The sequence below is a fragment of the Pipra filicauda genome, unplaced genomic scaffold (genome assembly GCF_003945595.2).
Source record: "Pipra filicauda isolate LSUMZ 115617 unplaced genomic scaffold, ASM394559v2 scaffold185_size1782982_pilon, whole genome shotgun sequence".
NCBI lineage: Eukaryota > Metazoa > Chordata > Aves > Passeriformes > Pipridae > Pipra > Pipra filicauda.
In genome coordinates, this window is record NW_024104293.1 from 1,750,076 (window position 1) to 1,774,978 (window position 24,903).

General features: G+C 66.5%; 4 protein-coding genes across 4 annotated transcripts; 3 read left to right on the plus strand and 1 right to left on the minus strand.

Annotated features, from left to right (window-relative positions):
- The first annotated feature begins 842 nt into the window (after positions 1-842).
- Positions 843-11,295, plus strand: PA2G4 (proliferation-associated 2G4). The gene is made up of 13 exons (XM_027725760.2): positions 843-950; positions 3,066-3,194; positions 3,755-3,860; positions 4,130-4,199; positions 4,900-4,992; positions 5,266-5,329; positions 6,525-6,603; positions 7,531-7,609; positions 7,719-7,852; positions 8,432-8,526; positions 9,232-9,359; positions 9,793-9,846; positions 10,068-11,295. The coding sequence occupies exons 1-13, from the start codon at positions 863-865 to the stop codon at positions 10,131-10,133; spliced, it is 1,185 nt and encodes a 394-aa protein (XP_027581561.1). The 5' UTR covers positions 843-862; the 3' UTR covers positions 10,134-11,295.
- LOC120323022 (atherin-like) lies at positions 11,160-13,931 on the minus strand. Its single transcript, XM_039380101.1, has 3 exons — positions 13,794-13,931; positions 12,714-13,044; positions 11,160-11,398 (listed from the first exon to the last, which is right to left on the minus strand). The coding sequence occupies exons 1-3, from the start codon at positions 13,929-13,931 to the stop codon at positions 11,160-11,162; spliced, it is 708 nt and encodes a 235-aa protein (XP_039236035.1).
- ZC3H10 (zinc finger CCCH-type containing 10) lies at positions 13,598-15,733 on the plus strand. The gene is made up of 3 exons (XM_027725756.2): positions 13,598-13,664; positions 14,184-15,048; positions 15,083-15,733. The coding sequence occupies exons 2-3, from the start codon at positions 14,204-14,206 to the stop codon at positions 15,426-15,428; spliced, it is 1,191 nt and encodes a 396-aa protein (XP_027581557.1). The 5' UTR covers positions 13,598-13,664; positions 14,184-14,203; the 3' UTR covers positions 15,429-15,733.
- Positions 15,734-16,091: 358 nt separating this feature from the next.
- ESYT1 (extended synaptotagmin 1) lies at positions 16,092-24,676 on the plus strand. The gene is made up of 31 exons (XM_027725753.2): positions 16,092-16,373; positions 17,469-17,510; positions 17,856-17,990; positions 18,090-18,163; positions 18,268-18,340; positions 18,418-18,507; positions 18,616-18,671; positions 18,755-18,878; positions 18,949-19,125; positions 19,379-19,461; positions 19,548-19,596; positions 19,915-20,004; positions 20,115-20,207; positions 20,305-20,376; positions 20,452-20,538; positions 20,903-21,052; positions 21,127-21,258; positions 21,720-21,896; positions 22,004-22,086; positions 22,175-22,223; positions 22,311-22,400; positions 22,622-22,717; positions 22,807-22,878; positions 22,955-23,041; positions 23,128-23,274; positions 23,342-23,490; positions 23,592-23,684; positions 23,761-23,892; positions 23,976-24,081; positions 24,168-24,217; positions 24,335-24,676. Exons 1-31 carry the CDS (start codon positions 16,092-16,094, stop codon positions 24,366-24,368), a joined length of 3,174 nt encoding a protein of 1,057 aa, XP_027581554.2. The 3' UTR covers positions 24,369-24,676.
- Positions 24,677-24,903: the final 227 nt, after the last annotated feature.

Genomic DNA, 24,903 nt, shown 5'->3' on the forward strand with positions numbered 1-24,903 from the left:
GGCGGGGAGACCCCGGGAATCCCTTTCCGTGGTGCTTTTCCCGGTCTCTCGGGGGCTGCCCGGGGTTGGGGGGGTCAGCCCGGACCCCCCCGCTCAGGGATCGCCCCCGGCGTCGAGGGGGGCGAGACGGGGCTGAATAAAGACAAAAGGGAATTTCAACACCAGAGTCGGTCCTGCGGCTCGGGGGGGTCGGGGAGGGGACACCGGGCAGGGGGGGAGCATAGGGGGGACAACAGACCGGGGCCCGGGGGCTGCGGCGGGGCCACGGGGCTGGGGGCGGTGAGTGGGACCGGGGGTCAGGGGTCGGGGGCACCGACAGCCTCGGGAGGGACCGGCCCCGGGGGGGTCACGGTGGCGGTGTTGGGGGGTCGGGGGGAGGACACGGGAGCGGGAGCTGCTGCGAGAGAGCGGTGATGGGGCTGGTAACGGGGACAGGGACCGGGGGCACCGACAGCCTCGGGCAGGGACCGGCACCGGTGGGGTCGCGATGCCCTTCGCCTACATCCCCCATCACCCCTCGCGCTCCACTTCCGCCGCGATTCCCCCTCCTCCTCTCGCGAGAGCCGCGCTCTGCGCCGGGAGTTGTAGTCCTGGGGCGGAGAAGGCCCACCCAGGACTCTGCGCGCGGCGGCGCGGGCGCTGCCGGGAGTTGTAGTCCGAGGGGGCGTGGAGGACTCGCGTTCCCAGCGTGCCCCGCGCGGAGCCCGCGCTCTGCCCTGCTCGCGCCTCGGGCTCGCGGTCCCGGGGGCTCCTCGGCGGCGGCGGCGGCGGCGGCGGGCGGGGGGCTCGACCAGGCCCGGGGGGCTCGACCAGGCCCGGGGGGCTCCGGGGGAGGCTCGGGCTCGGGGGGGGGGCTCCCACCATGTCGGGCGAGGAGGAGGCGGCCGAGCTCACCATCGCCGAGGACCTGGTGGTGACCAAGTACAAGATGGGGGGGGACATCGCCAACCGTGAGTGCGGGGCCCGGGGCGGGGGGGCGGCGGGGCGGGCGGGGGGCGGCTCCGGTGAGGGGCGGGGGGTCGGCGAGGGCCGGCCCCCCCCACGGTCTGAGCCCCCCCGGGCCGGCCCCTCTCGCCGGTGAGGGGGGGGGTCGGCGCGGCCGCGGGTGGGGCCCCCCGTTCCACCCCCCGGTACTCGGGACCCCGCCGGGCCCCGGCCCCGCGCGGCCGCCGCAGCCGGCACGTGGTACCGCGCCCCACGTGCACCGGCGGCGCGGGGGGTGCGGGGCCGGGCCTGTCCCCCCGCCCCCTCCGTCCCGCGCCGGGACACGGAGGGACCCCCCCGCTCCCCCCGGGCTGCCCCGCGCCGCCCTTTTGTTCGGGGCTCTGACCCCCCCCCAGGGCCGGGGGGCAGGGGGGTCCCGCGGTGGTGGCGGGGATGGGATCGGAGATGGGGGAGCTCCGGGGGGGGCCCTGCCCTGGCCTAGGGGGGTCCTGCCCCGGGAATGGGGGTGGGGGCCGCCCCAGGAATGCGGTTCCTACCCCAGACCGGGGGTCCGGCCCCGGGAATGCCGTTCCTGCCCCTGCTCGGGGGTCGTGCCCCTGCTCGGGGGTCCTGCCCCTACTCGGGGGTCCTGCCCCGGGCCAGGCTGTGCCCCCCCGGGCTCTGCCCACCCCCCCGCCTTGTTCCCTTTCCCCTGTTATTTTTTAAGCCCTCCCCGCTGTCGCGGGTGCCCCGCGGAGGGTGACAGCTGTTAGAGCCGCCCCGACCGGTTCCGTGGGGCTCCCGGGTGTCCCACCCCGGCTCCTGCTGACTCCAGAGCTTCCCTCGGACTCCTGCCGCTGTCCTGGGAGGCAGCCCGGGCCGGGAGCGGGGATGCAGATTCCCTTCGGGAAGGGAGGTCGCCGCCGCTTTGGCTCCCTCGGTCTGCTGGGCAAACTGGAAGTTTGGCCACCTCCCTTCCCGGGGGGAAAGGCAGCTCCACACGGGTTCTTCTCCCTTGGGAAGAGCAAACACACAAGCGTGGCAAAAAAAACTTCCAACTACCTCGAGTTCTTGCCAGAGCAAGGGGCTTTTAGAGCTATAAAGTGCTTTAACTCCCTAAGGAAACCCTGGGAAGGGCAGGGCACAGTCGGGAGTGTTCCTGGGCAGTGCTGTCAGCTGTCCCTGCTCCTCGGATCCCTTGGAATGCTCCATTTATCTGCTTCCCTGTTTGTTTTATTTCTTCTCCGTGTTCTGCCAGCCACAACCGGCTCCTATCGGAGTGTTATCTGTGCTCTGAAATATTCCAAACTTTCCCATGGAAGGGTGACTGGAGGGGGCTGAAATTTGATTTGTCGCGCAGGTGAAAGACCCACCTGTCCCCTCAGCCCTTCCAAGGATTCCTGGGAATTCCAAGAAAGCACATTTTCCCCCCTGTGGGACTCCCCCTAAACAGCCTCTTGTACAAACAACGTGATCACAGGACGAGGGGAGACTTTGAGGAGATATCCGGGGATCCCAGGAAACTTTGGGATCAGTGCTGTGGCTCCCTGGGGAGTGTCCCAGGTGGAGGGAGAAGGAGGGAAGGGGCCCTGGACCCCCCTTTCCCACAGTTTGTCCCTAAAGCACAAGGCAGGCCGGCATTCCCAGCGGATCCAGACAGGACTCACAGGGACTCAAATATTCCCAAAACTTCCTGTAAGCCCAGCACAGAGCTGGGCGTGGGGAGTTCCTGGTGCCAGGCTGGGCCAGGAGCACGTGGATTCCTTGGAAAACAGGGACTCATGGAGTGGGTGCCTGACTGGGTCTGTCTCCGGCCCCGCACGTCCGCAGCGCCTTTGATGTCTCCCAGCAATTCCCAAACCTGTTTCTGGAGCTCTGACTTCTCCCAAAGGAATGTGGGGCTCCTGCTTCCCGCTGGGTCTCAGAGGTGCTTCACCTGTGCAGCCCCGTGGGAACATTCCCAAAGGTTAAGGTGGGATTTGTGCCTCTCCGGGGTCATTTTTAGTCAAGGTCCGAGTCTGGAATCTTGTTTTGTCCTGGGCACAGTGAGGTTTTCCTGTCACAGCGCCGTGAGGGGGACGTTGGTGTTGGGTTTGGGGCTGTTCATCCCTGAGGGGCTCAGGGTGTCCTTTGGAATCCAGGGGTCCTTCGTGCCGTGGTGGAGGCGGCGAATCCCGGAGCGTCGGTTCTCTGCCTGTGCGAGAAGGGGGATGCCATGATCATGGAGGAGACCGGGAAGATCTTCAAGAAGGAAAAGGAAATGAAGAAAGGTGAGGCTGCTCCGGGGACGTCCCGTGGTCCTCGTTCCCGCCGGGTGTCCGCTGGGAATGGGCAGGAGCACGGGAAGTGCTCCTGGGGGCCGATGGGTGTCAGGGATATTTTGCTGTTCCCAGGAAGGCAGTGTTAGCCCAAATCCTCCTGCCTGCCCTCCTGGCAGTGTCACTGGTGCTCCGCAGCTTCCCATTTCAGCAGACCCAGTTACCCCCTGGAAATGGGAATTACTGGGGAGAGTCACTCGGCACCGTGGGGGTTGTGACGCTGACATGCATCACTGAGAGCTCCCTGGTCCGTGTCCTGGGTGCTGGAGGTCCTGAAAATAGGCTTAGATGGGATATTGGGAAGGAATTCCTCCCTGGGAGGGTGGGCAGGCCCTGGCACAGGTTGCCCAGAGAAGCTGTGGCTGCCCCTGGATCCCTGGAAGTGTCCAAGGCCAGGCTGGACAGGGCTTGGAGCAACCTGGGCTGGTGGAAGGTGTCCCTGCCTGTGGCTTTGAGATCCCTCCAAACCCAGACCACTCCTTGACTCCAGGGTTGTGTTTCTCCCTCTCTAGGAATTGCCTTCCCGACGAGTATATCCGTAAATAACTGTGTGTGTCACTTCTCCCCGCTGAAGAGTGACCAGGATTACATCCTCAAAGACGGAGATCTGGTCAAAATGTGAGTGCCTGGGGCGTGTTCCCTCCTCTGGTCCTGCTCCCTGCTAAATGCTTCCCAGAATCCCGGGATGGTTTGGGTTGGAAGGACCTTAGAGATCATCCCCTTCCCCCCGCCACGGGCAGGGATGCACCAGCCCAGGTTAATTACTGCGCCGCTAATTAAAGACTGATATCGAGTCTGGAGCAGCGCCTGGAGCGCTCTCCCATCTGCTGCTGCCTCTGGAATCACCCCTGGGCCCCGCCTGGAATTCCCTTTCCTTTGTGTTGCAGCGACCTGGGAGTGCACGTGGACGGGTTCATCGGGAACGTGGCCCACACCTTCGTCATCGGCGCCTCCAAGGTGGGTTTGTCCTCGGGGGGTGTCTCCGGCCGCCCCTCCACGTGTGGCATCCCAGAAATCATCTCGGGGGGGTCTCTGAATCCAAGGGGCTCTCTGGGGAGGAGGCAGCACCGGGAGCCTTGGAGAGGCAGTCCCTGCTGCCCGGTTGTGCTGCTGCAATGCCCCAGGAGGGGTGTCCCCCACCCCAAAATCAGTTCTTGCTCCCCACTTTTCCTGCAGCACAGACGTTCCTTGCTGGGGGCTGGTGTTGGTGGGACACTGGGATTTGGCTGGTCTCGTGCCTTGGGAATCCCTGTCACGATCCTAAAGTTGCCACTTAAAAAAGCTCAGGATGAGTCCTTAGGTGGAGCCTTGGGAAGAGGATGACGGTGTCTTGGGTTTTGCTCCAGTGGCTTTGGAACAACTCGAAGGGGAGAGGACCAAAAATCCTCATTTGGAGTGTGTTGAAATCCTCCTGATCCATGTTTGTGGCCACACTGGAGTCCTGATCCCTTTCCAGGATTGGGAAGTCTCAGGAACTCCTGTGGGAGCTGATTTGGTGGTGGTTGATGGGGCACTAACAAGGGATCTGTGGGGCTTTTCCCCCTCCGAGCTGGATTCCCTGCTCGCTCCAGGGAGAAGGTGTCCAGTGGAACGGGGAATCTCCTCCTCCAAACGAACAGCAGCCCTCAAAAATCCCCCTGTTTGGCTGTTTTCCCAGGAAAACCCCGTGCTGGGCCGCAAAGCCGACGTCATCAAGGCGGCTCATCTGTGCGCCGAGGCCGCCCTGCGCCTGGTGAAACCTGGGAACCAGGTCAGGGGCCCACGGGGAAGGGGCAGGGGGGGACCTCGCCTGGGGAGAATTCCCGGCGTGGGGAATTCCGTGGGGCAGCTGGGAGCAGCTGTCTGGGTGGGTGTTGGGAGGAATCAGAGCCTGGCACCGTCCCTCTGTTTTTTAGGAGGTGTCAAAGCACCTGTTGGTTGTAAAACGTGTGGAATTTATCCCAGAACACGGAATTAAAGGAAACCTCATGCTTGTGGCGGGAATTTTCTGTCCTTAACGTGTTTTCCTGTGTTCTTCTTCCAGAACACACAAGTGACAGAGGCCTGGAACAAAATAGCCCACTCGTTTCACTGCACACCCATCGAAGGTAAGGATGGGGAGCAGGGATCCCAGGGAGCAGGGATCCCAGGGAGTGGGGATCCCAGGGAGCAGGGATCCCAGGGATCAGGGATTCCAGGGATCAGGGATCCCAGGGATTCCAGGGATTCCAGGGAGTGGGGATCTCAGGGATCAGGGATCCCAGAGAGTGGGGATTCCAGGGAGTGGGGATCCCAGGGATGAACACAGCATCCTGAGCTGCCCCAGTCAGATTCTGGGAAACGTTCAGTAGCTGCAAGTCCATCTCTTAAGTGAGCAGCCTTTGCTAAAATGTCCCTTCTAAACTCTCTGGGTTCTTTTCCTTCCTCTGTTTCTGTGGCTTCATGGACACGCTATTTTGGGAACAAGACGTGGGCTCCCACAGCCGGGGACACGTCCTGGCCATTTGGACTTAAAGCCCCTTTAGCAAATCCAGCCCAGCTTTGTGATGCCAGAACCTCCCCAGGGGTGGGCAGGGTGTCATTTCCTTCCTGCTCCAAAGCCTTGGATGAGTGGGAAGGTGCTGGGATAGCTGCTGGTGGCAGTGGCACTGCTGGATCCGTGTCTGGAAGCTCAGCCTGGCACTGGCAGATCCTTTTGTCCTGGCGGTGCCGTGGGGTTCTTTCAGCCACCTTAAATTGGTCCATTGCTGGTTAAATTTCCCGAAATTCCATAGAGCTGGCTCGTTCTCTGGGATCTCTGGGAACACAGATTCCTTGCTCTGTGTGTGGGATGGCTTTGTGGGCCTCCTCAGTGCTTTGTTCCATTCTCCAGGACACAATCCAGTGCTGTCCGAGGAGTTGTTTGGGGAAGAGTTGAGTCCCGGGGTTTTCTCGGGCAGGTGATGGGAGCAGACGGAGCTGGTTGTGCCTGGATTGTGCTTCCCATTCCCAAAAGGGGCATCCCACAGTCCCTGCTGGCTCAGGGAGTGGGTTGGGAATGTGCTGGTGCCCCTTCCCAGGCTTGGGTTTGAAGGTGAACTGTGGGAAATCTCCCTGGCCGTGACACTGGTGGGGAATGGCTCCCAGTACAGCCCAGTACAACCCACTGGTGTGCCTGTGCCCGGGGCTCCCAGTACAGCCCAGTACAGCTCCCAGTACACCCCCGTTTCTGTGTGACCCTGAAGACTCTTTCCCTCCCTGCTCCCTGGACCTGAGAGCTGCCCTCCCAGTACTCCCAGTGAGCCCAGTTCCCTCTCTCGACAGGGATGTTGTCACACCAGCTGAAGCAACACGTGATCGACGGGGAGAAAACCATCATCCAGAACCCGTCGGACCAGCAGAAGTGAGTGAGGAGCTTTTGGGGGGGTCAGGGTGCCCTGGATCAAAGTGCAGCTCTGGGCCCTGCACAGGACAACCCCAAAAATTTCCCCAGTCCCCAAATCCCTGAGAGCATTGTCCAAACCCTCCTGGAGCTCTGGCAGCCCTGGGGCCGTGCCCACTGCCCTGGGGAGGGAGCCTGGGCAGTCCCAACCACCCTCTGGGGGAAGAACCTGTTCCCAAAATCCATCCAACCCCCCTGACACAGCTCCAGCTGTTCCCTTGGGTCCTGTCCCTCATCCCAGGGTGGCTCAGCACAGGGTTGGGCCTCTAAAGGTCCTTCCATCCCAAACCATCCCCGATCCTGTGAGTTGTGAGTCCGTGTTCGGGGTCATTCTGAGAAAGAAAAGCTGGAAGCCACCGAGGAGGCTCCGTGCTGGCACCTGGCCTTGGTTCCTGTCCAGTTCCTGGGGATCTGCTGGAAGCTGCCAGCACAAATCCCAACTGTTGGTCGTGGAGGTGGTGCCAGCTCAGAGCTGTGCCAAGACCTGTTGGCTGTCCCTGAGGAGCTGCCAGGATCCCACGGGATGGGGGTGCTGGGCAGTCCCGTCTCAGGAGGGGTTTGGGCTTTTTGGCCTGGGTTCTCATTCCATCCTGCTCCAGCAGCTCGGGGATCCCCTGGGATTGGGTCTTACAGTAAATATTTATGGAGTTTGGTGGCTTTAAATCCCAGTCCCCATCCCTGGAGGTGTCCAGGGAACAACTGGACGTGGCACTCGGTGCTCTGGGTGACAAGGCAGGGATCGGTCACAGTTTGGACTCGGTGACCTTAGAGGTCTTTTCCAACCTCAGGGATTCCAGAATCCCGAGTCCTGAGGGTCCTGTGGCTCGTGGGAGGTTTTCTCTTCCCTATTCTCCGTTTTTTTTCCTCACCACACTCTTTTCCCTGCAGGAAGGACCACGAGAAAGCCGAGTTCGAGGTCCACGAAGTCTACGCTGTCGATGTTCTCGTCAGCAGCGGAGAGGGAAAGGTGAGCCCACCCCAAAAACCGAGGGGCACCTTGGGGGGGGGGTCTGGAGGGGGCTGCTCCGAGGGCGGCTCCGCTCCGGGTCTCCCACAGCTCCCGTTGGCCTTTCCAGGCGAAGGATGCGGGGCAGAGAACCACGATTTACAAAAGGGACCCTTCCAAGCAGTACGGCCTGAAGATGAAAACCTCCCGTGCCTTTTTCAGCGAGGTGGAGCGACGCTTCGACACCATGCCCTTCACCCTCAGGTGTGTGGACACCCATCCAGGGGGTGGGACACTCAGGGGGGCTGGGACACCCATCCAGGGGGCTGGGACACCCGTCCTGGGGGCTGAGACACCCGTCCAGGGGCTGGGACACTCATCCAGGGGGTGGGACACTCATCCAGGGGGTGGGACACTCATCCAGGGGGCTGGGACACTCATCCAGGGGGTGGGACACTCATCCAGGGGGCTGGGACACCCGTCCAGGGGGCTGAGACACCCATCCAGGGGCTGGGACACCCATCCAGGGGGCTGGGACACCCGTCCAGGGGCTGGGACACTCATCCAGAGGGTGGGACACTCATCCAGGGGGTGGGACACTCATCCAGGGGGCTGGGACACTCATCCAGGGCTGGAATCTGAGCAGAGCCAACATGTTTTGCTGTCCCAGCTCGGAGGAGGGCACGGCCTCGGCTGCCCTCTGTGGGGAGTTGCAGGGTTCGAGCCCAGGAGAGGGTGTAGAAAGGATGTGAGGGGCCTGAGCAGGAATTGCAGGGGATTTGAGCTCAGGTGTGAGCTTGGGTTTGAGCTCAGGTGAGCCCAGGTGTCTCTGTCTCCTCGCAGGGCTTTTGAGGACGAGAAGAAGGCCCGGATGGGGGTGGTGGAATGCACCAAACACGAGCTGCTCCAGCCCTTCAACGTCCTCTACGAGAAGGAAGGTGAGTGCTGGGTGGGGAAGGGGCAGGTGAGGGAGGAATAGGGGAGGATGGAGCCAGAGGAGCTGCTCAGGAGGAGGGATTGTGGGTCCTGGCAGGTGTCAGCAGCAGGAGTTGCGGGTCCTGGCAGGTTGAAGAAGCTCCTCTGAGGTGGTTTTTAGCCAGGTGGGAACGTGGAACAATGCTGGGTCAGGGATCACTGCTGGGGTCAGGGGGCAGTGCCTGGGTCAGGGGTCACTGCTGGGGTCAGGGGGCAGTGCCTGGGTCAGGGGGCAGTGCCTGGGTCAGGGGTCACTGCTGGGATCAGGGGGCAGTGCCTGGGTCAGGGGGCAGTGCCTGGGTCAGGGGTCACTGCTGGGGTCAGGGGGCAGTGCCTGGGTCAGGGATCACTGCTGGGATCAGGGGGCAGTGCCTGGGTCAGGGGTCACTGCTGGGGTCAGGGGGCAGTGCCTGGGTCAGGGGTCACTGCTGGGGTCAGGGGGCAGTGCCTGGGTCAGGGGGCAGTGCCTGGGTCAGGGGTCACTGCTGGGATCAGGGGGCAGTGCCTGGGTCAGGGGGCAGTGCCTGGGTCAGGGGTCACTGCTGGGGTCAGGGGGCAGTGCCTGGGTCAGGGATCACTGCTGGGATCAGGGGGCAGTGCCTGCCTGGAGCACTCCAGGGGTCAGCCCCGCAGGTCCTGGCAGGTTTAACCCGGGCTGTGCCTCGCAGGGGAGTTTGTTGCACAGTTCAAGTTCACGGTGCTGCTGATGCCCAACGGGCCCATGAGGATAACGAGCGGCCCCTTCGAGCCCGAGCTCTACAAGTCCGACTTCGAGGTGCAGGACGGAGAACTGAAGGTTGGTTGGATCCTGAATGTGATTAATATTGATAATTGCAAGTATTAATATGTCAATTAGGTGTATTTATAAAATTGCATAAGCAGTATGTATGTACAGTGTATATAACACATGTGTTTATCCAGAAGTACCACCCTGTCCCTGCATCCCGGGGCGGGGAAGGTGGAAATTAAAGTCCAGGAGCCTCTGCAGAGGTTTGTGCTGTGAATTTGGCAAGATTTGGTTAAGCCCAGATTGGGCCCCTTTCCTTCATCAAGCTCCTGCTCTCGTGGCTTGATAAGGACTCCCAGCCCTTTCCAGGAAGGATTTAGGGAATCACACCTTGGAATTCCCCATCCATCCTGTGCCCCCGAGGATTTCCCTGCTGTTCCCCATCCTCCTGACTGAAAAAGGAGTAGTTTTCCAGCTCCTCACATTTCCTTCCTGTCTCCAGGCCCTTCTACAGAGCTCTGCAAGCCGGAAGACCCAGAAAAAGAAGAAAAAGAAGGTAATTTGTCCATTCCTTGTGGGAATTTGTCCATTCCCTTGTGTAAACTTGGGGCTCAGCAGCACCCGGATGCTCCCAAGTCCTGTGTTTCGGGTTCATTTTGGTGTTTTCCCACCTCAGGAAGCAGCAGCTCCGTGGGATGGGGCTTCTCCAGGGCCCCCAGGGTGGGCTGTGGCCGTGTGGGACCCCCCAGCCCTGACGTGTTCCCGGTTTCCCCACAGGCTTCCAAGAATGCAGAAAATGCCACCACGGGAGAGACGGCGGAGGAGAACGAGGCTGGCGACTGAGAGCCCCCAAATCACTCAAATGGCCCCTTTTCCCCCCAAAAAAATCCAACCAGAAGCAAAATAATCTGGCACTGTTGGTCCCCTCAGGACCAGGCAGTCTGGACTTCCCACTGACTCCAAGCAGCTCCCGTTGACTTTGCCAAGCAGGGAGGAATCTCTCGGCCACTTCAGACAACTGAAAAAAGAGCAGAAAAAATAAAATTAGGAGTAAAAGTCACTATTAAATCTTTAACCTTTTATATTTCCCACATTTGAAGAGGGGAATTAATCCCAATCCAGCGAGAGGGAGTGTAGGGAGCCACCTGCTTCCTTCCTCCTCCTTCTTCTCCTCTTCCTCCTCATCCTCCTTTTATATTTTTTAATTTTCCCCTTTACAAATTTTAATGGAGGACAAAAAACCCCACCCAAAACCAGCTAATTACACCCAGAGAAGTGCCCTGTGTGAGTGATCTGGGACACGGTGCCAGAGGATTTATCTTTCCCCTCTGGGATTTATATTTATAATTGGGAAAAACGGCAAATTTGAGGTCCCCTGGGAGAGTGCTCTGGCTGCTCCGTTTTTGTCTTTGCCTTCATTTAAGGGATAAACTCGCTATTTTTTAACACAAACTCGTTTTTAAATTGTCCAAATCCTCGGAAGCCGCCGACATTCCGGCCCTGCGGAGGGGCAGGCGAGTCCAGTTCCCTGTGGCCCGGGAGCACATTCCACCTTTCCCGCCGTCACCTGGGGCCAGAGGATTTCTCACCCTTCCCTCTGGGTTTACCTTTGGAACTGGGGAAGAAATCCCCGCTGTTGCTCGGGGGACGGGTGAGGGAAGCGCTGCCGGAGCCGCCGGGGCCGAGCCCGGCCAGGGGTATCGCTCTTTTGTAGTCACTTTTATAAAAAAAACGAAAAAAAAAAAAAGAAAAAAAGCCGCCTGATGCCATGAGTTGAATGTGAGGTTTTTTTCTTTGCCGATACCTCTGGTTCTTCCCCCCCCCCCACCCCCCCCCGACGGAGCTGAATTTGGGAAAAACTCTTGCCTTTTAAGAACATTCCCGGGCGTCTCCGCAGGCTGCTGTGCTTCCTTCGTCAAGATCCGAGTTTTCCACCCCAAACTCCACACGTGCAAATATTACCAAAGTCAATAAAAGAGAATAAACGATGCGATATTGGATTTTATTCTGAATTTTTTCCATCTCTCTCTGCTCCTGGTCTCCAGTTCTTTCGGCTCCGGGGTGGGTGTGGGGTGGATGTGGGATCCTGGGCATCTCTGGCATCTGAACTGTGAATTTGAGGGAAAAGAATCCTGATTTTGAGGGGAAAAAAAATCTCTCATTTTGAGGGAAGCCCCCCTGGTTTTAGCCTTTTTAACCAGTATTTTGCCTGGAGATGGGAGCTGTGTGCTCTCCTAGTCCACAGCACGGATTTATAAACCCATGATATCTGCTGGAGGTTTATTAATTTTATTTTTTTAATATTTTATATTATTATACAAATATGTTTAGATTTTATATATTTATATTACAGTATAAATACTTTATATTTTTAAAGGAAAGTCCCTGGATGGCCTTTGTGATGCAACAACAATCCCGTTCACACCCTGGGCAAGCGGGAACTCCCAGAAAAACTGGTTTTGATGCTCATATTCCAAATAAACTTAAACGTTGACAGGTCGGAGGGGACTTTTGGGGGGGGACACACACACACCTTTGGGGACCCCCCAAAAGGGGGGCTGCGCAAAATGGCGGCCGGCGACCGAACTACAGCTCCCGCGATGCTTCGGGGCAAGGAACTACAGATCCCGTCGTGCTCCTCGCCCTGTGGGCGTGGCCTACCTCCACTATAAATATCGCCAACCGGGCGGCGCGGGCCCCTCTCGGCCACTGCCGCCATATTGGGGCCTTCCCCGGCCGCCCTTCCATCCGCCTCCATCCGCCGCCCCCGCCCGCCCGGACTGAGCGCGGAGCCGCCGCCGCCCCGCCATGAGGGCCAAGGTGAGCGGCGGGGGGCGGCCGATGGCGCCTCAGCAATGGCCGAGCCTGGATGGCGGGTGGGAGGGACCCTGCGGCCTGGACACTCCTGAGGCGGGGGGGGAGTCCCAGGGGAGGGGGGTCCCACCTCCTGGTGCAGGGGACGAGGGTCTCGGTGGGGGTCTCAGGGGTTGGGGGGTCCTGCTGGGTGGGGTGTCGGTGGAGGCGCGAGAGGAGGTCCCTGTGGAAATTGGGGTCCCTGGGGGGTGTCCCAGGGGTTGTTCCAGGGGGTGGGGGGTCCTGGAGGGCTGTCTCTGAGGGCGGGGGAGGGTCCCTGTGCTGGGACTGGGGAGCTCCCTGTGGAAGTTGGGGTCCATCGGGGGTGTCTTTGCTGGGAGCGGGGTGGGAGAACCTTTGGTGCGGGCGGGGTCCTTATGGAGGGGGGGGCGCGTGCCCCAGGTTGGGGAGGGGGCTCCGAGGTCTGGGGGTCCCGGGCTGCGACTCAGACCCGCTCAGGCCTCACTGGGACGGTGTGGGACTGGGGACACTGGGAGAGCCAAACCAGCGTGGCACTGGGGGTACTGGGACAGTGTAGGACTGGGGCGCCGGGATCCAGCCCCCCCGTACCGGCTCTAACGGCCCCTCCTTCTCTCCCGCAGTGGCGCAAGAAGCGAATGCGCAGGTACGTGGGGACCCCTGGGGGGACCCCCGGGGCCAGGGGGGGCCCCAGAGGGTGGTCTGGGGGGTCCCGGGGGTGACGCCACCACCCTGTCCCTTCTGTCCCCAGGCTGAAGCGCAAGAGGAGGAAGATGAGGCAGAGGTCCAAGTGACTGACCCCGCTGGGGCCGCGGCCCGGGGCCGTCTCGGTGACACCCTGGTGACGCGCCGGTGACCTCCCGGGGCCGCGGGGGTCCCGCTGGGCCGGGCCCGTTCTCTCTGCTCTGTAACGGCCGCTGTGCTATGAATAAAAGCTGGTTATTAGAACAATGTGTGGCGGCTCCGGGAGGCTGGGACCGGGGAGCCCCCGGTGACGGGGGCACCGGGACGGCGGGAAGGGGCTTCTCTGGCAACGAGAGATGGGAGCAGCCCGAGGTTCCTCTTTTAACGGGGCCGGTGACCGGCACCGGGGCTCCTCCGATAACAGGGCAGGTGGGGCCGGGGGCTCCTCCGGGAACGGGGGAATCCTCCGGTAACGGGACTGGCAGCCGGCGCCGTGAGCTGGGACCGGGGGCGGCCGGAGCAGGGCAGGTGACACCGGGACCTGGATGTGGCACCGGGGCCGGGAGGTGACATCGGGACCGGGGTTTGGGATGGTGTGACAGGACCAGGAGGCGACACCGGGGCCGGGATTCAGGGGGGTGTGACGGGGCCAGATGACACGGGGATTGGGGAGGTGACGCCGGGGTCTCCCCGCGCGGTGGCGGCTGTCCCGAGTGACGTCACGATGACGTAGTTCCGGCGCGCCGCCGCGCGGGTCCTTCCGGGCCGCCCCGGAAGCGGCGCCGAGCGGGTCCCGCCCGCCGCCGGCACCGGCCGCGCGTTCCTGGCGCCGGAGGCACCGCGGGGAGGCCGCGAGCGGTGAGTGTGGGCCCGGGGTAGGGCGCGCTCCGCCGAGCCGGTCCCTCCGCCCCCGCCGGGCCGCGCGGGTGTCCGTGCGAGTCCCTCCCGGAGCGCCCCGCGGGGCTGTCACGGGCGGGGGCCCCGCACCCCGGGGCTTGGCGGCACTCGGGGGACGCCGGCGGCACCGGCAGCCGCGGGGAGCGGCAGTGAGGGGCGGCCCGGGGTTCCCTCCGGGGCGGCGGTGGCGCTGGGAGCGGGCGGGGGCTGAGGGGACACCCGAGACATCCCGGGGGGCACCGGAGGGCACCGGCGGCTGTGGGGGAGCTCCCGGGCCCTGCTGCCTCTGCGCCGTCTCCGCAGCGGCGCCAGTGCCCTGGGGCGGGTGATTCCCCCCGGTCCCGGAGCTGCTCCCGGTGCCTCCCTCACCCCGTCCCTCTCTCTCTCTCTCTGTTCCCGGTGCTCCGTGGCGGGTGTTCCCCTCCGCCGGCTCCCGCGGCTCCCTCCCGGTGCCTCCCTCACCCCGTCCCTCCCCCGCAGCACCCGGAGCTGCCCCGAAGATGCCGGACCGGGACGGCTACACCAACGGGAGCGGCGGCGGCGGCGGCGGCGGGGACGAGGTGGGTGCCAACGCCGACGACATCTGCCGGGACTTCCTGCGGAACGTCTGCAAGCGCGGGAAGCGCTGCCGCTTCCGCCACCCCGACATCAGCGAGGTCACCAACCTGGGCGTGAGGAAGAACGAGTTCATCTTCTGCCACGACTTCCAGAACAAGGAGTGCGTGCGCCTCAACTGCCGCTTCATCCACGGCACCAAGGAGGACGAGGACTGCTACAAGAAGACGGGGGAGCTGCCCCCGCGCCTGCGCCAGAAGGTGGCGGCGGGGCTGGGGCTGTCGCCCGCCGACCTGCCCAACAGCAAGGAGGAGGTGCCCATCTGCAGGGACTTCCTGAAGGGCGACTGCCAGCGCGGGGCCAAGTGCAAGTTCCAGCACCTGCAGCGGGACTACGAGTACGAGGCGCGGGGGCGGGAGCAGGGGCTGGGCCCCGCCGGGCGCCGCTTCGAGCCCTTCGACGGGCTCCTCTACGACCCCGACCGCTACGACGAGCACGAGCCGGTGCTGAAGCGGCGGCGGGTGGAGGGGCTGTACGAGACCTACGAGTACAGCTTCGGCAGCCCCCGGGCCGTGGAGTACCGGCTGCTGGAGGAGGAGAACGTCCTGCTGCGCAAGCGCGTGGAGGACCTCAAGAAGCAGGTGAACAACCTGCTGGCCACCAACGAGGTGCTGCTGGAGCAGAACGCGCAGTTCCGCAACCAGGCCAAGGTGATGACGCTGAGCTCCACGGCCACGGCCACCGAGCAGACTCTGGCGCCCACCGTGGGCACCGTCACCAACTATAACCACAGCATCGCGCAGACGCACACCACGCTCAGCAGCCAGCATCGCGCAGACGCACACCACGCTCAGCAGCCAGGCCCTGCAGCCCCGGCCCGTCACCCAGCAGGATTTGGTGGCCCCCGCCGGCGCCCAGGCCGCCCCCCCCGCCAACGCCGCGCCCCCCATGAACCCCGAGATCGCGCCGCTGTCGGCGGCCCTGGCGCAGACCATCGCCCAGGGCATGGCCCCCCCCGTGTCCATGGCGCCCGTGGCCGTGTCGGTGGCGCCCGTGGCCGTGTCCATGGCGCAGCCCCTCGGGGGCATCACCATGAGCCACGCCACCACCCCCATGGTGACCTACCCCATCGCCTCGCAGAGCATGAGGATAACGGCCATGCCCCACTGACCCCCCGCCCCGTGGAACTGAGCCCGGGGGGCAGCGGGAGGACGGACGCACGGACCCTGTGCAGCCCGTGGACGCTGGTGGCTCCCACGGGGGCTGTGGGTGCGGGACCCCCACCTTGGTCCGGCACCCGTCGTGCGGGGAAACCTCCTTGGGGGCGCGGGGGGGTTGTGGCTGCTCCCCCTGGAGCCTCGGGAATGGACACGGCCCCCTCGCCCGGTGCCCGGACTGAGTCCCACGGCAGGGGCGGCACCGGGGCTGCGCTGGCCCTGTAACATTTTCAGCTATTAAAAAAACCCCAAACCGCACGGTCCCGGTCGCTGTCCCGGGGCCCCCGGGGGGGGTTCGGTACCCCCGGGAAGGGCCGGGGACCCTCAGTACGGGGCAGAGGCGGACACGTGACCTCGGCCACGCCCATCGCCTGAGCCACGCCCACTAATAAATACGGGCGTGGCGGGGCTCACACGTGACTCCCCGAGGTCACGCCCACTGCGGGGTGGGCGGTGCTGGGGGTTGGCGGGCGGCCAATGGATGGTGCGGGGGGACGGGGGCGTGGCCGGGTCCTGTCCCGGGTCAGCCAATGGGTGAGGTGCGCGTGCCGTGGGCGTGGCCCGGCGCTGCCGGGGGCAGAGCGGGACCGGGAGCGGGCCCGGGAGCGGAGCGGGGATGGAGCGGCGGAGCGGGAGCGGCGGCGGCGCGGGGCTGGCGGCGCTGGGCGCGCTGGGCCGGCGGCTGCTGTGGGCGCTGCCCGCCTACGCCGCGGGGCTGCTGGGGCTCGGCGCGGGCGCGCTCGTGCTCGCGCTCGCGCTCTACGCGGGCTGGCGGCGGCGGCGGCGCGCCCGGGAGCGCGGGATGCGCGCGGCCGAGCGCCTGCAGCGCGACGAGGAGGCGGCGGTGCGCGCCGCCGCCGCCGGGCTGGGCGCGGCCCGCGGGGAGCTGCCGGCCTGGGTAAGCGGGTGCTCGGGGCCCCGCCGCGCCGTTATCGCCCGCGGGGGCGGCGGCGGGAAGGGCTCGGGGAACCCCCCCTCTGCAGGGCCGGGTGCGACCCCCGGACCCCGCACCGCGTCCTGCCCCGGGGCCGGAACCGCATCCCCCCGGCGGGACCCCCGGACCGGGCACCGCGTCCTCCCCTGGCCCCGCTGGCGAGTGCCCCACCTGTGTCGTGCTGCGGACCCCGCTTGAGACCCCCGGGGTCCCCCAGGATCCCCCCTCATCATCCTCCCGCATCTCCCCGGGTCCCACTGCCGCGGACACTCCCCCCCTCTGCTGCGCTGCGGACCCCGCTTGAGTTCCCCGCCGGGCGGGACCCGGGGCTGGGCACCGCATCCCCCCCGGGCCCCGCCGCCCGGTCCCGCCTTCTGCTGCGCAGCTTCCCCAGCTTGGGCTTCCCCCGGGCGGGACCCCCAGGGCCGAACACCTCATCCCCCCCCGGCCACGCTGCCTGGACCCCCCCTTGGGCTCCGCGCCGGGCGGGACCCCCGCCCAAGGCAGCGCATCGCGGGCACTCTGTGCAGCCCCCGCTCTGGCGGGACCCCCGGCGGCCGCACCGAGCCCCGCTTCGAGCTGCCGGCGGTGCGGGAGCCCCGGGGCCGGTCCCCGCTCGCCCCACTGAGAGCCCCGTGACCACCCCCCGCGCGGGGTCCCCTCGCTCCATTCCCGCAGCGGGGTGAACCCCCCCCGGTACCGCCCGGGGCCTTCCGGCATCGCCGCGGCCGGGCCGTGACTCACCGGGCCCGGGGGGGCCGTTTCCTGCCCGGCCGCGCATGGGGCGGGTGGAGGGGGGGGCGCAGAACCCTCCCCGCGGTGCCGAAGGGGTGGGGACCCCCTTTCTCGAGACCCCCTTCCACCGAGACCCCCCCCCCATCCTTTCGTGACCCCCCGGAACGGGCAGAGGTTGGGCCGAGCTGGGGGGGACGGGGCTGGGCGGGGTCCCTCCGGCGGGTCGGGGAAACCGAGGCACGGGGCTGGGAGGGGCCGTGCCCTCCCCGGCCCCCCCGGGCTCACGGCCCCCCCGGGCTCACGCCCCCCCGCCCGTGTCCTCAGGTCAGCTTCCCGGATGTGGAGCGGGCGGAATGGCTCAACAAGGTGAGGCGTCCGTCTGTCCGTCCGGCCCCGCACCCTGCCGTCTGTACAGCCCTCCTGCATCCCTCCCGGCATCCCTCTAATCCCCGCTCCTGCATCCCTGCCTGCATCCCTCCCTCCCTTCCTCCTTCCCTTAATCCTTCCCTTAATCCTTCCCTCCCTCCTGCATCCCTCCTTCCTCCATCCATCCCTCCATCCCTGCACCCTTCCACCCATCTCTGCCTCTGTCCCCCCATTCCCGGTGTCCATCCCCCCATTCCCGGTGTCCATCCCTCCATTCCCAGTGTCCATCCCCCCATTCCCGGTGTCCATCCCTCCATCCCGTGTCCATCCCTCTGGCTCTGGCAGGTCCTGGCCCAGGCCTGGCCCTTTTTTGGGCAGTACATGGAGAAGCTGCTGGTGGAGAACGTGGCCCCCGCCATCCGCGCCTCCAACACCCACCTGCAGACCTTCACCTTCACCAAGGTGGACATGGGTGAGAAGGTAGGTTTGGGGTTGGGTTTGGGCTTGGGTTTGGGCTTGGGTTTGGGGTGCTCCCCCCGGTTCCCCCCAGGCTCTCCCGCTCACCTCTGCCCCCCCCAGCCCCTCCGGGTCCTGGGGGTCCGGGCTCACCCCGGCACCCACAAGAAGCAGATCCTGCTGGACCTCAACATCAGGTGAGTGGTCGGAGCCACCTGTGTGGTGAAAGCGCCAGGTCTCAGCCCCCTTCTGGGGGGCCCGGGGGGTGTCGTGGTGAGGCCCCCGTGTCCTGTCCCCGCAGTTACGTGGGTGACGTCCAGATCGACGTGGAGGTGAAGAAGTTCTTCTGCAAGGCAGGGGTGAAGGGGATGCAGGTGAGGGGGGCCCTGGGGGGCTGGTGGGAGGGGGTCACGGCCCTGGGGGTGTCACCTCTCAGCGCTGCCCCCCCCAGCTCCACGGGATGCTGCGGATCATCCTGGAGCCCCTCCTGGGGGACGTGCCCATCGTGGGGGCCCTCACCATGTTCTTCATCCGGCGCCCGGTGAGTGTGGCCGTGTCCCCCCCAAAGGACCGGCAGCCCCAAAACCCCCCCCTGCAGGACAGGGCGGGGGTCCACAGACCCCTCACCTGACCCCAACCCACCCCCCAGACCTTGGACATCAACTGGACAGGGATGACCAACCTGCTGGACATCCCAGGGCTCAGGTGAGCCCCGGCCCCGCCGCGGGGGCTTCCCGGCCCCCCGGGCCCAGCCCCCCACGGCCCCCCCGTGACCGTGCCCCCTCCAGCTCCATGTCGGACACGATGATCATGGACACCATCTCCTCCTACCTGGTGCTGCCCAACCGCCTCCTGGTGCCGCTGGTGCCCGACCTGCACGAGGCCGCCCAGCTCCGCTGCCCCCTGCCCCGGGTAAGGGCTGCCCGGGGGGTCGGGGGGACACCCGGGGGTCCTGCCCCCCCCGGCTGACCCCCCCGTGCAGGGGGTGGTGCGGGTGCACCTCCAGGGCGCGCGGGACCTGCGCTGCAAGGACCGGTTCATGGGGGGGCTGGTGGAGGGCAAGTCGGACCCCTACGCCGTCCTGCGCGTGGGCACCCAGGTCTGCACCAGCCGCGTCATCGACGACAACCTCAACCCCACCTGGGACGAGGTCTACGAGGTGAGACCCCCCCGGGGACCCCCGGACCCTCCTCATGGCCCCCCCAGAGCAGCTGGGCCACAGAGATCCCCGTGTCCCCCCGAGCCGGTTGTGGGGGGCACAGGGACCCCTCTGAGCGTCCCCGGCTGGGCTATGGGGACAGGAACGCCCCAATCCCACCGGGCTGGGCAGGAGGACCCCCGGGATGTCCCAGCCTGGCCCTGCCGGGCGGGGGCACCCCCGTGTGTCCCCCCCAGCTGACCCTGTCCCCCAGTTCATCGTGCACGAGGTGCCGGGGCAGGAGGTGGAGGTGGAGCTGTTCGACAAGGACCCCGACCAGGACGATCTCCTGGGCAGGTGCGGGGGGGCCGGACCCCCAGCCTGGTGATGGGGGGGCTGCTGCCCCCAAACCCCCCCAGCTCACGGGGTCTCCTGCCCCCCAGGATGAAGCTGGATCTCGGGGAGGTGCTGAGAGCCCGGGTGATGGAGGAGGTGGGTGCTGGGGGTCAGGATGGAGGGTCCTGGATGGCAGGAGGAGGCTCGGGGTCTGGGGGGGAGGGGTCCTGGGGGGTCAGGGTGGGACTGGGGAGATGGAGAGGAGCTGGGAAGGAGCGATGTGGGATGAGGGCCTGGGCAGCGGGAGGGGGGTGCTGGGGGGGTGATGGAGGAGGGAGTGTTGGGTGGGGGGTGATGAAGGAGGGGGGTGCTGGGGGGGTGATGGAGGAGGGGGGTGCTGGGGGGGTGATGGAGGAGGGGGGTGCTGGGGGGCCGGGGGTGCTGGGGGGCCGTGCTGACCCCCCCTCCCCGCAGTGGTTCCCGCTGCAGGAGGGGGGGCAGGGCCGGCTCCGCCTGCGCCTGGAGTGGCTCTCCCTCCTGGCCGACGCCTCCCAGCTGGACCAGGTGAGGGGGCTCAGCCCACGGACGAGTTTGCTGGGGCTCAGCTGTCCTGGGGGAGGGGAAATGGGGTGATCCTGCCCTGCCTGACCCCCCCCCTTGGCACATCCCCCCAGGTTCTGGAGAGGAACAGGACGATCGTGGCCAAACCCGACCCCCCGTCCGCCGCCATCCTGGTCGTGTACCTGGACCGGGCCGAGGAGCTGCCTGTGAGTGGGGGTCTGGGGGGGGGCCAGGGCTGCCAGACCCCTGTCCTGGGGGGCTCAGAGGTGTGGGCCCCCCCCCCAATCCCCTGTTTGTGCACAGATGAAGAAGCCTGGGAAGGAGCCCAACCCCGTGGTGCAGATCTCGGTGCAGGACGTCACACGGGAGAGCAAGGTGGGAGGGGGGTCCCACCCCCGGGGGGGCTGGAGGGGTTTGGGGGGGCGGTGGGATCTGACCTGTGCCCCCCAGGTGGTCTGTAACACCTCAGCCCCCGTCTGGGAAGACGCTTTCCGCTTCTTCCTGCACGACCCCAGGAACCAGGACGTGGATATCCAGGTGAGACCCCCAGCCCCGTGTCCCCCCCAGCCCCCGAGATCCCCCTGGCCCTGCGTCCCCCCACATCCCCCGAGAGCTCCCCATTTCTCCAGCCTCTTGTCCCCTCATATCCTCCCAAGTCCCTGTTCCTTTTTCCTCCCCAAATCGTCCACCTCCCCTTCCCCTTTTCCTCCCTTTTCCTCCCTTTTCCCCCCTTTCCCCGTCCTATTTCCCCCACCTTTTCCCCCTCCTTCCCTCCTCTTTTCCCCCCTTTCTTCCCCCCTTTCCCATCCTTTTTTCTCCCCCTTCCCCCCACCTCTTCCCTCCCACTTCCTCCCATTTCCCCCGTTCCCTGCGCCCCCCAGTGACCCCCCCGTGCCTGCAGGTGAAGGACGACCCCCGGCAGAGCCCGCTGGGGTCCCTGTCCGTGCCCCTGTCCCGCCTGCTCCAGGCTCCGGAGCTGACTCTGGACGAGCCGTTCCCGCTGCAGCGCTCGGGGCCCGGGAGCCGCCTGTTCCTGAAGCTGGTCCTGCGGGTGAGGGGGGGCCGGGGGGGCCGAGGGAGGGGCCCTGCCCCTGCCCACCCCCCCGCTGACCCCCAGACCCGCAGGTGCTTTTCCTCGACGCCCCCGAGGGCGGAGTGTCCCCCCCCGCCCCCCCGGGGCAGCCGCAGCCCCCGGCCAGCACCGAGAGCCCCCCCCGGCCCAGCCGGGCCAGCCCGGACCCCCGGTTTGGCACCGAGGTGGGGAGGGGATGGGGGGTCTGGGGGGATTCACCAGGGGGGGCGGGATGGACAACAGGGGCTGGGGGGTCCTGGGGGAAGGATGGGGGTCCTGGGGGGCAGGATGGGGGTCCTGGGGGGCAGGATGGACAACAGGGGCTGGGGGGTCCTGGGGGGCAGGATGGGGGTCCTGGGGGGCAGGATGGACAACAGGGGCTGGGGGGTCCTGGGGGGCAGGATGGGGGTTCTGGGGGGCAGGATGGGGGTCCTGGGGGAAGGATGGGGGTCCTGGGGGGCAGGATGGGGGTCCTGGGGGGGGAGGATGTGGCTCAGGGCCCAGGGATGGTCCTGGGAGGTGGGTTGAGGGGTCCTGGGGGGCAGCGTGGAGGGGTCCCGGGCGGGAAGCAGGGTCGGGACTGGGGGGTCCGGGGGGGCCAGAGGTGCTGGCAGCCCCTGCCAGTGGCCGGTGGTCCCGTGTCCAGCACGTGCTGCGGATCCACCTCCTGGAAGCCGAGAACCTGATCGCCAAAGACAACTTCTTCAAGGGGGTGGTCCGGGGCCGCTCCGACCCCTACGCCAAGGTCCGGGTGGCCGGGAGGGTCTTCCGGAGCCGAGTGATCAAGGAGGAGCTGAACCCCCGTTGGAACGAGGTCTATGAGGTACCGGGGTTCCCGTCGTCACCCCCGTGGGCCGGGGAGGGTCCCGGGGGGGGAACTGAGGCCCGGGGGGCTCGGGTGGGACCCGGGTGACCCCTGTCCCTGCCCAGGTGGTCGTGGACAACGTCCCAGGGCAGGACGTGGAGTTCGACCTCTTCGACAAGGACGTGGACAAGGATGATTTCCTGGGCCGGTGGGTGCGGGGGGGCGTGGGGGGTGCTTGGGGGGGGTCAGGGGGCTGTGGGGGACCCCCAAAACCTCACTGCGTGTCCCCCACCCAGGTGTAAAGTGCCACTGAGGCGGGTCCTGAGCAGCCGCATCGTGGATGAGGTGGGAGAGGGGCCTGGGGGGCTGTGCTGGGGCTGGGGGGGTCACCAGAGGGGGTTCACTGAGGGGGGGCTCTCCCTGTCCCACCAGTGGCTGCCCCTGGAGGAGGTGAAGTCGGGGCGGCTGCACGTGAAGCTGGAGAACCTGGACCCCCGGCCCAGCACCGCCCTCCTGGAGCAGGTAACGGCCCCCCCAGCTCTCGAGGGTGTGGGGGGGACACCGTGGACCCCAACCTTTGTCCCCATGGACCCCGACCCCCAACCCCGTGTGTCCCCATCCCCACTGACATCCCCCCTCTGCTCCCCCATCCCCATCCTCCTCCCCATCCACCCCCATTCCCGATCTCCTGGGGGTCCCCACGCCACGGAGGGACCCCCAGCCCACCCCCCCGTGCCCCCCAGGTCCTGCACACCAACAGCCTCCTGCAGCCCGCCCGGGGCGAGGAGCTCTCGGCCGCTCTCCTCTCTGTCTTTGTGGACCGAGCCGCTGACCTGCCGGTGAGTGGGTGCCCCCCCCTCGGCCTGGGCCCCCCAGGATGCCCCCAAATGTCCACAGTGCCCCCATCACCCCCGTCCTGCCCCCCCAGCTCCGGAAGGGCTCCAAAGCCCCCTCTGCCTTCGCCAGCCTGGCCGTGGGCAACGTCTCCTTCAAGACCAAGGTAGGACACAGTGGGGGGGCTGGGGGGTGTTTGGGGAGGGACCGGGGGGGTCTCTCACCCCTTCTCGTCCCCCCAGACCTGCACCCCGTCCGCAGAGCCCACGTGGGACGAAGGCTTCTCCTTCCTCATCAGGCGGCCGCAGGAGGAGTCGCTGCAGCTGCAGGTCTCTGCCCCCCCCGGGGTGGGGGTCCCGTCCCTGCGGCCCCCCGGGGGTCCCGCGGGGGGGTCCTGAGCTACCTGTGCCCGCAGGTGAAGGAGGAGGGGGGGCAGCCCCTGGGCACCCTCAGCCTGCCCCTGCCCCAGCTCCTGGCCTCGGAGGGGCTGGCTCTGGACGGATGGTTCCCGCTGGCCGGGGGGGGCCCCGGCACCCAGATCCTGCTGCGGGCACAGCTGGGGGTGAGTGGGGTCCCGGGCGGGGGGGGGTGAGGTGAGACCCCCCCTGACCGCCCCTCTCGCCCCCCAGGTCCTGGTGTCGCAGCAGGTGGAGGCGGCGGCCGGGGGGTCCCTGGAGGGGGGGGACACGGACCCCCAGCCCGCGGAGGAGCGCGGGGAGGAGGAGGAGGAGGAGTGTGGGACGGGGGGGCTGCGCCAGCGCCTGCCCCCCAAGGACAGGTGGGAACGGGGGGGGCACGAGACCCCCCCGTGCATTCAGCCCCCAGCCCCACATTGCAGGGCAGGGGGTCTTTGGGGGTGCTGACCCTCTGCCCCCGCAGCCCCCCTGAGCCGGCGGAGGGTCCCCGGGTCCAGCTCACGCTCTGGTACCACCGGGACGAGAGGAAGCTGGTGGCCATCGTCCACGCCTGCAGGTGAGGCTGGGGAGGGGGGGCTCGGGGCTGGGACCCCCGGGCTGGGACCCCCCTCTGAGGCCCGACCCCCCCCCAGGGAGCTGCGGGCGGCGGCGAAGGAGCTGCCGGACCCCTACGTGTCCCTGGTGCTGCTCCCCGACCGCAGCCGCGGCACCAAGAGGAAAACCAGCGTGCAGAGGAGGACCCTGAACCCCGACTTCAACGAGAGGTAAGGGGGGTGGAGGGGGCCCTGTGCCACCCAGTATGGCCCAGTACGGCCCAGTACGGCCCAGTACAGCCCAGTGTGCCCAGGTTCGAGTGGGACCTGTCCCTGGAGGAAGTGTCACGGCGGAGGCTGGAAGCTCATGTCAAATCCACCCTGTCCTTCATGACCCGGGAGAAGGAGGCGCTGGGAAAGGTAGGGGGGGTCCGGGGGGGCCCAGGGAGGATTTGAGGCGGGTCTGGGGGGTCCAGGGAGCCCCCTGAGCCTTTGCTCTCCCCCAGCTCCATCTGAACCTGGCGCAGGTGGACCTGTCCGAGGGGGGATCCCACTGGTGAGTGGGGCTGAGGGGCTGTGCCGGAACGGGGGGAGGGCTCGGGGGGGTCTCTGGGGTGGGGAGGACTGTGTCCCTGTGTGCCCCCCACGCCCCCTCACCTCTCCCCCCGCACAGGTACGAGCTGCAGGATGAGCGGAGTGGCCCCTAGAGTGGGACCCCCGGCCCCAACCAGCCCCCCGTGGGGGGGACCCTCGGGCTGCCGCCGCCCCCCACCCCCGCCAAGCCCCCGCCTCGCCACCGACCAAAGACGGGCCGGGCCGGGCCCCCCCCGCGCCCCCCCAGACTGTTACGAACCTCGTGCCTTTGCCCCCCCCGAGGGCCCCCCGGCGTTTGGGGGGGCTCGGCTGGGGTTGTGTCCCCCGGGTCCCCCCCGAGGGGACGCTTCTTAGAGCCGCTGCCGCCACCGCCGGGCTGTCCCCGGGCTGTCCCCGGGATGTCACCACCCGGACCCCCCCGGATGTCACCGCCCCGGGATGTCCCCGGGCTGTCCCCGGGCTGTCCCCGGGATGTCACCGCCCGGACCCCCCCGGGATGTCACCGCCCGGCCCCCCCGCGATGCCACCGCCAGGCCGCTGCCTTGATGCCACCACCGGGGTGTCGCCGGGATGCCACCTCCGGGCCGCCATCGGGACGCCACCGCCGTGCCACCGGGATGTCACCGCGCTGCCACCGCCGTGCCACCC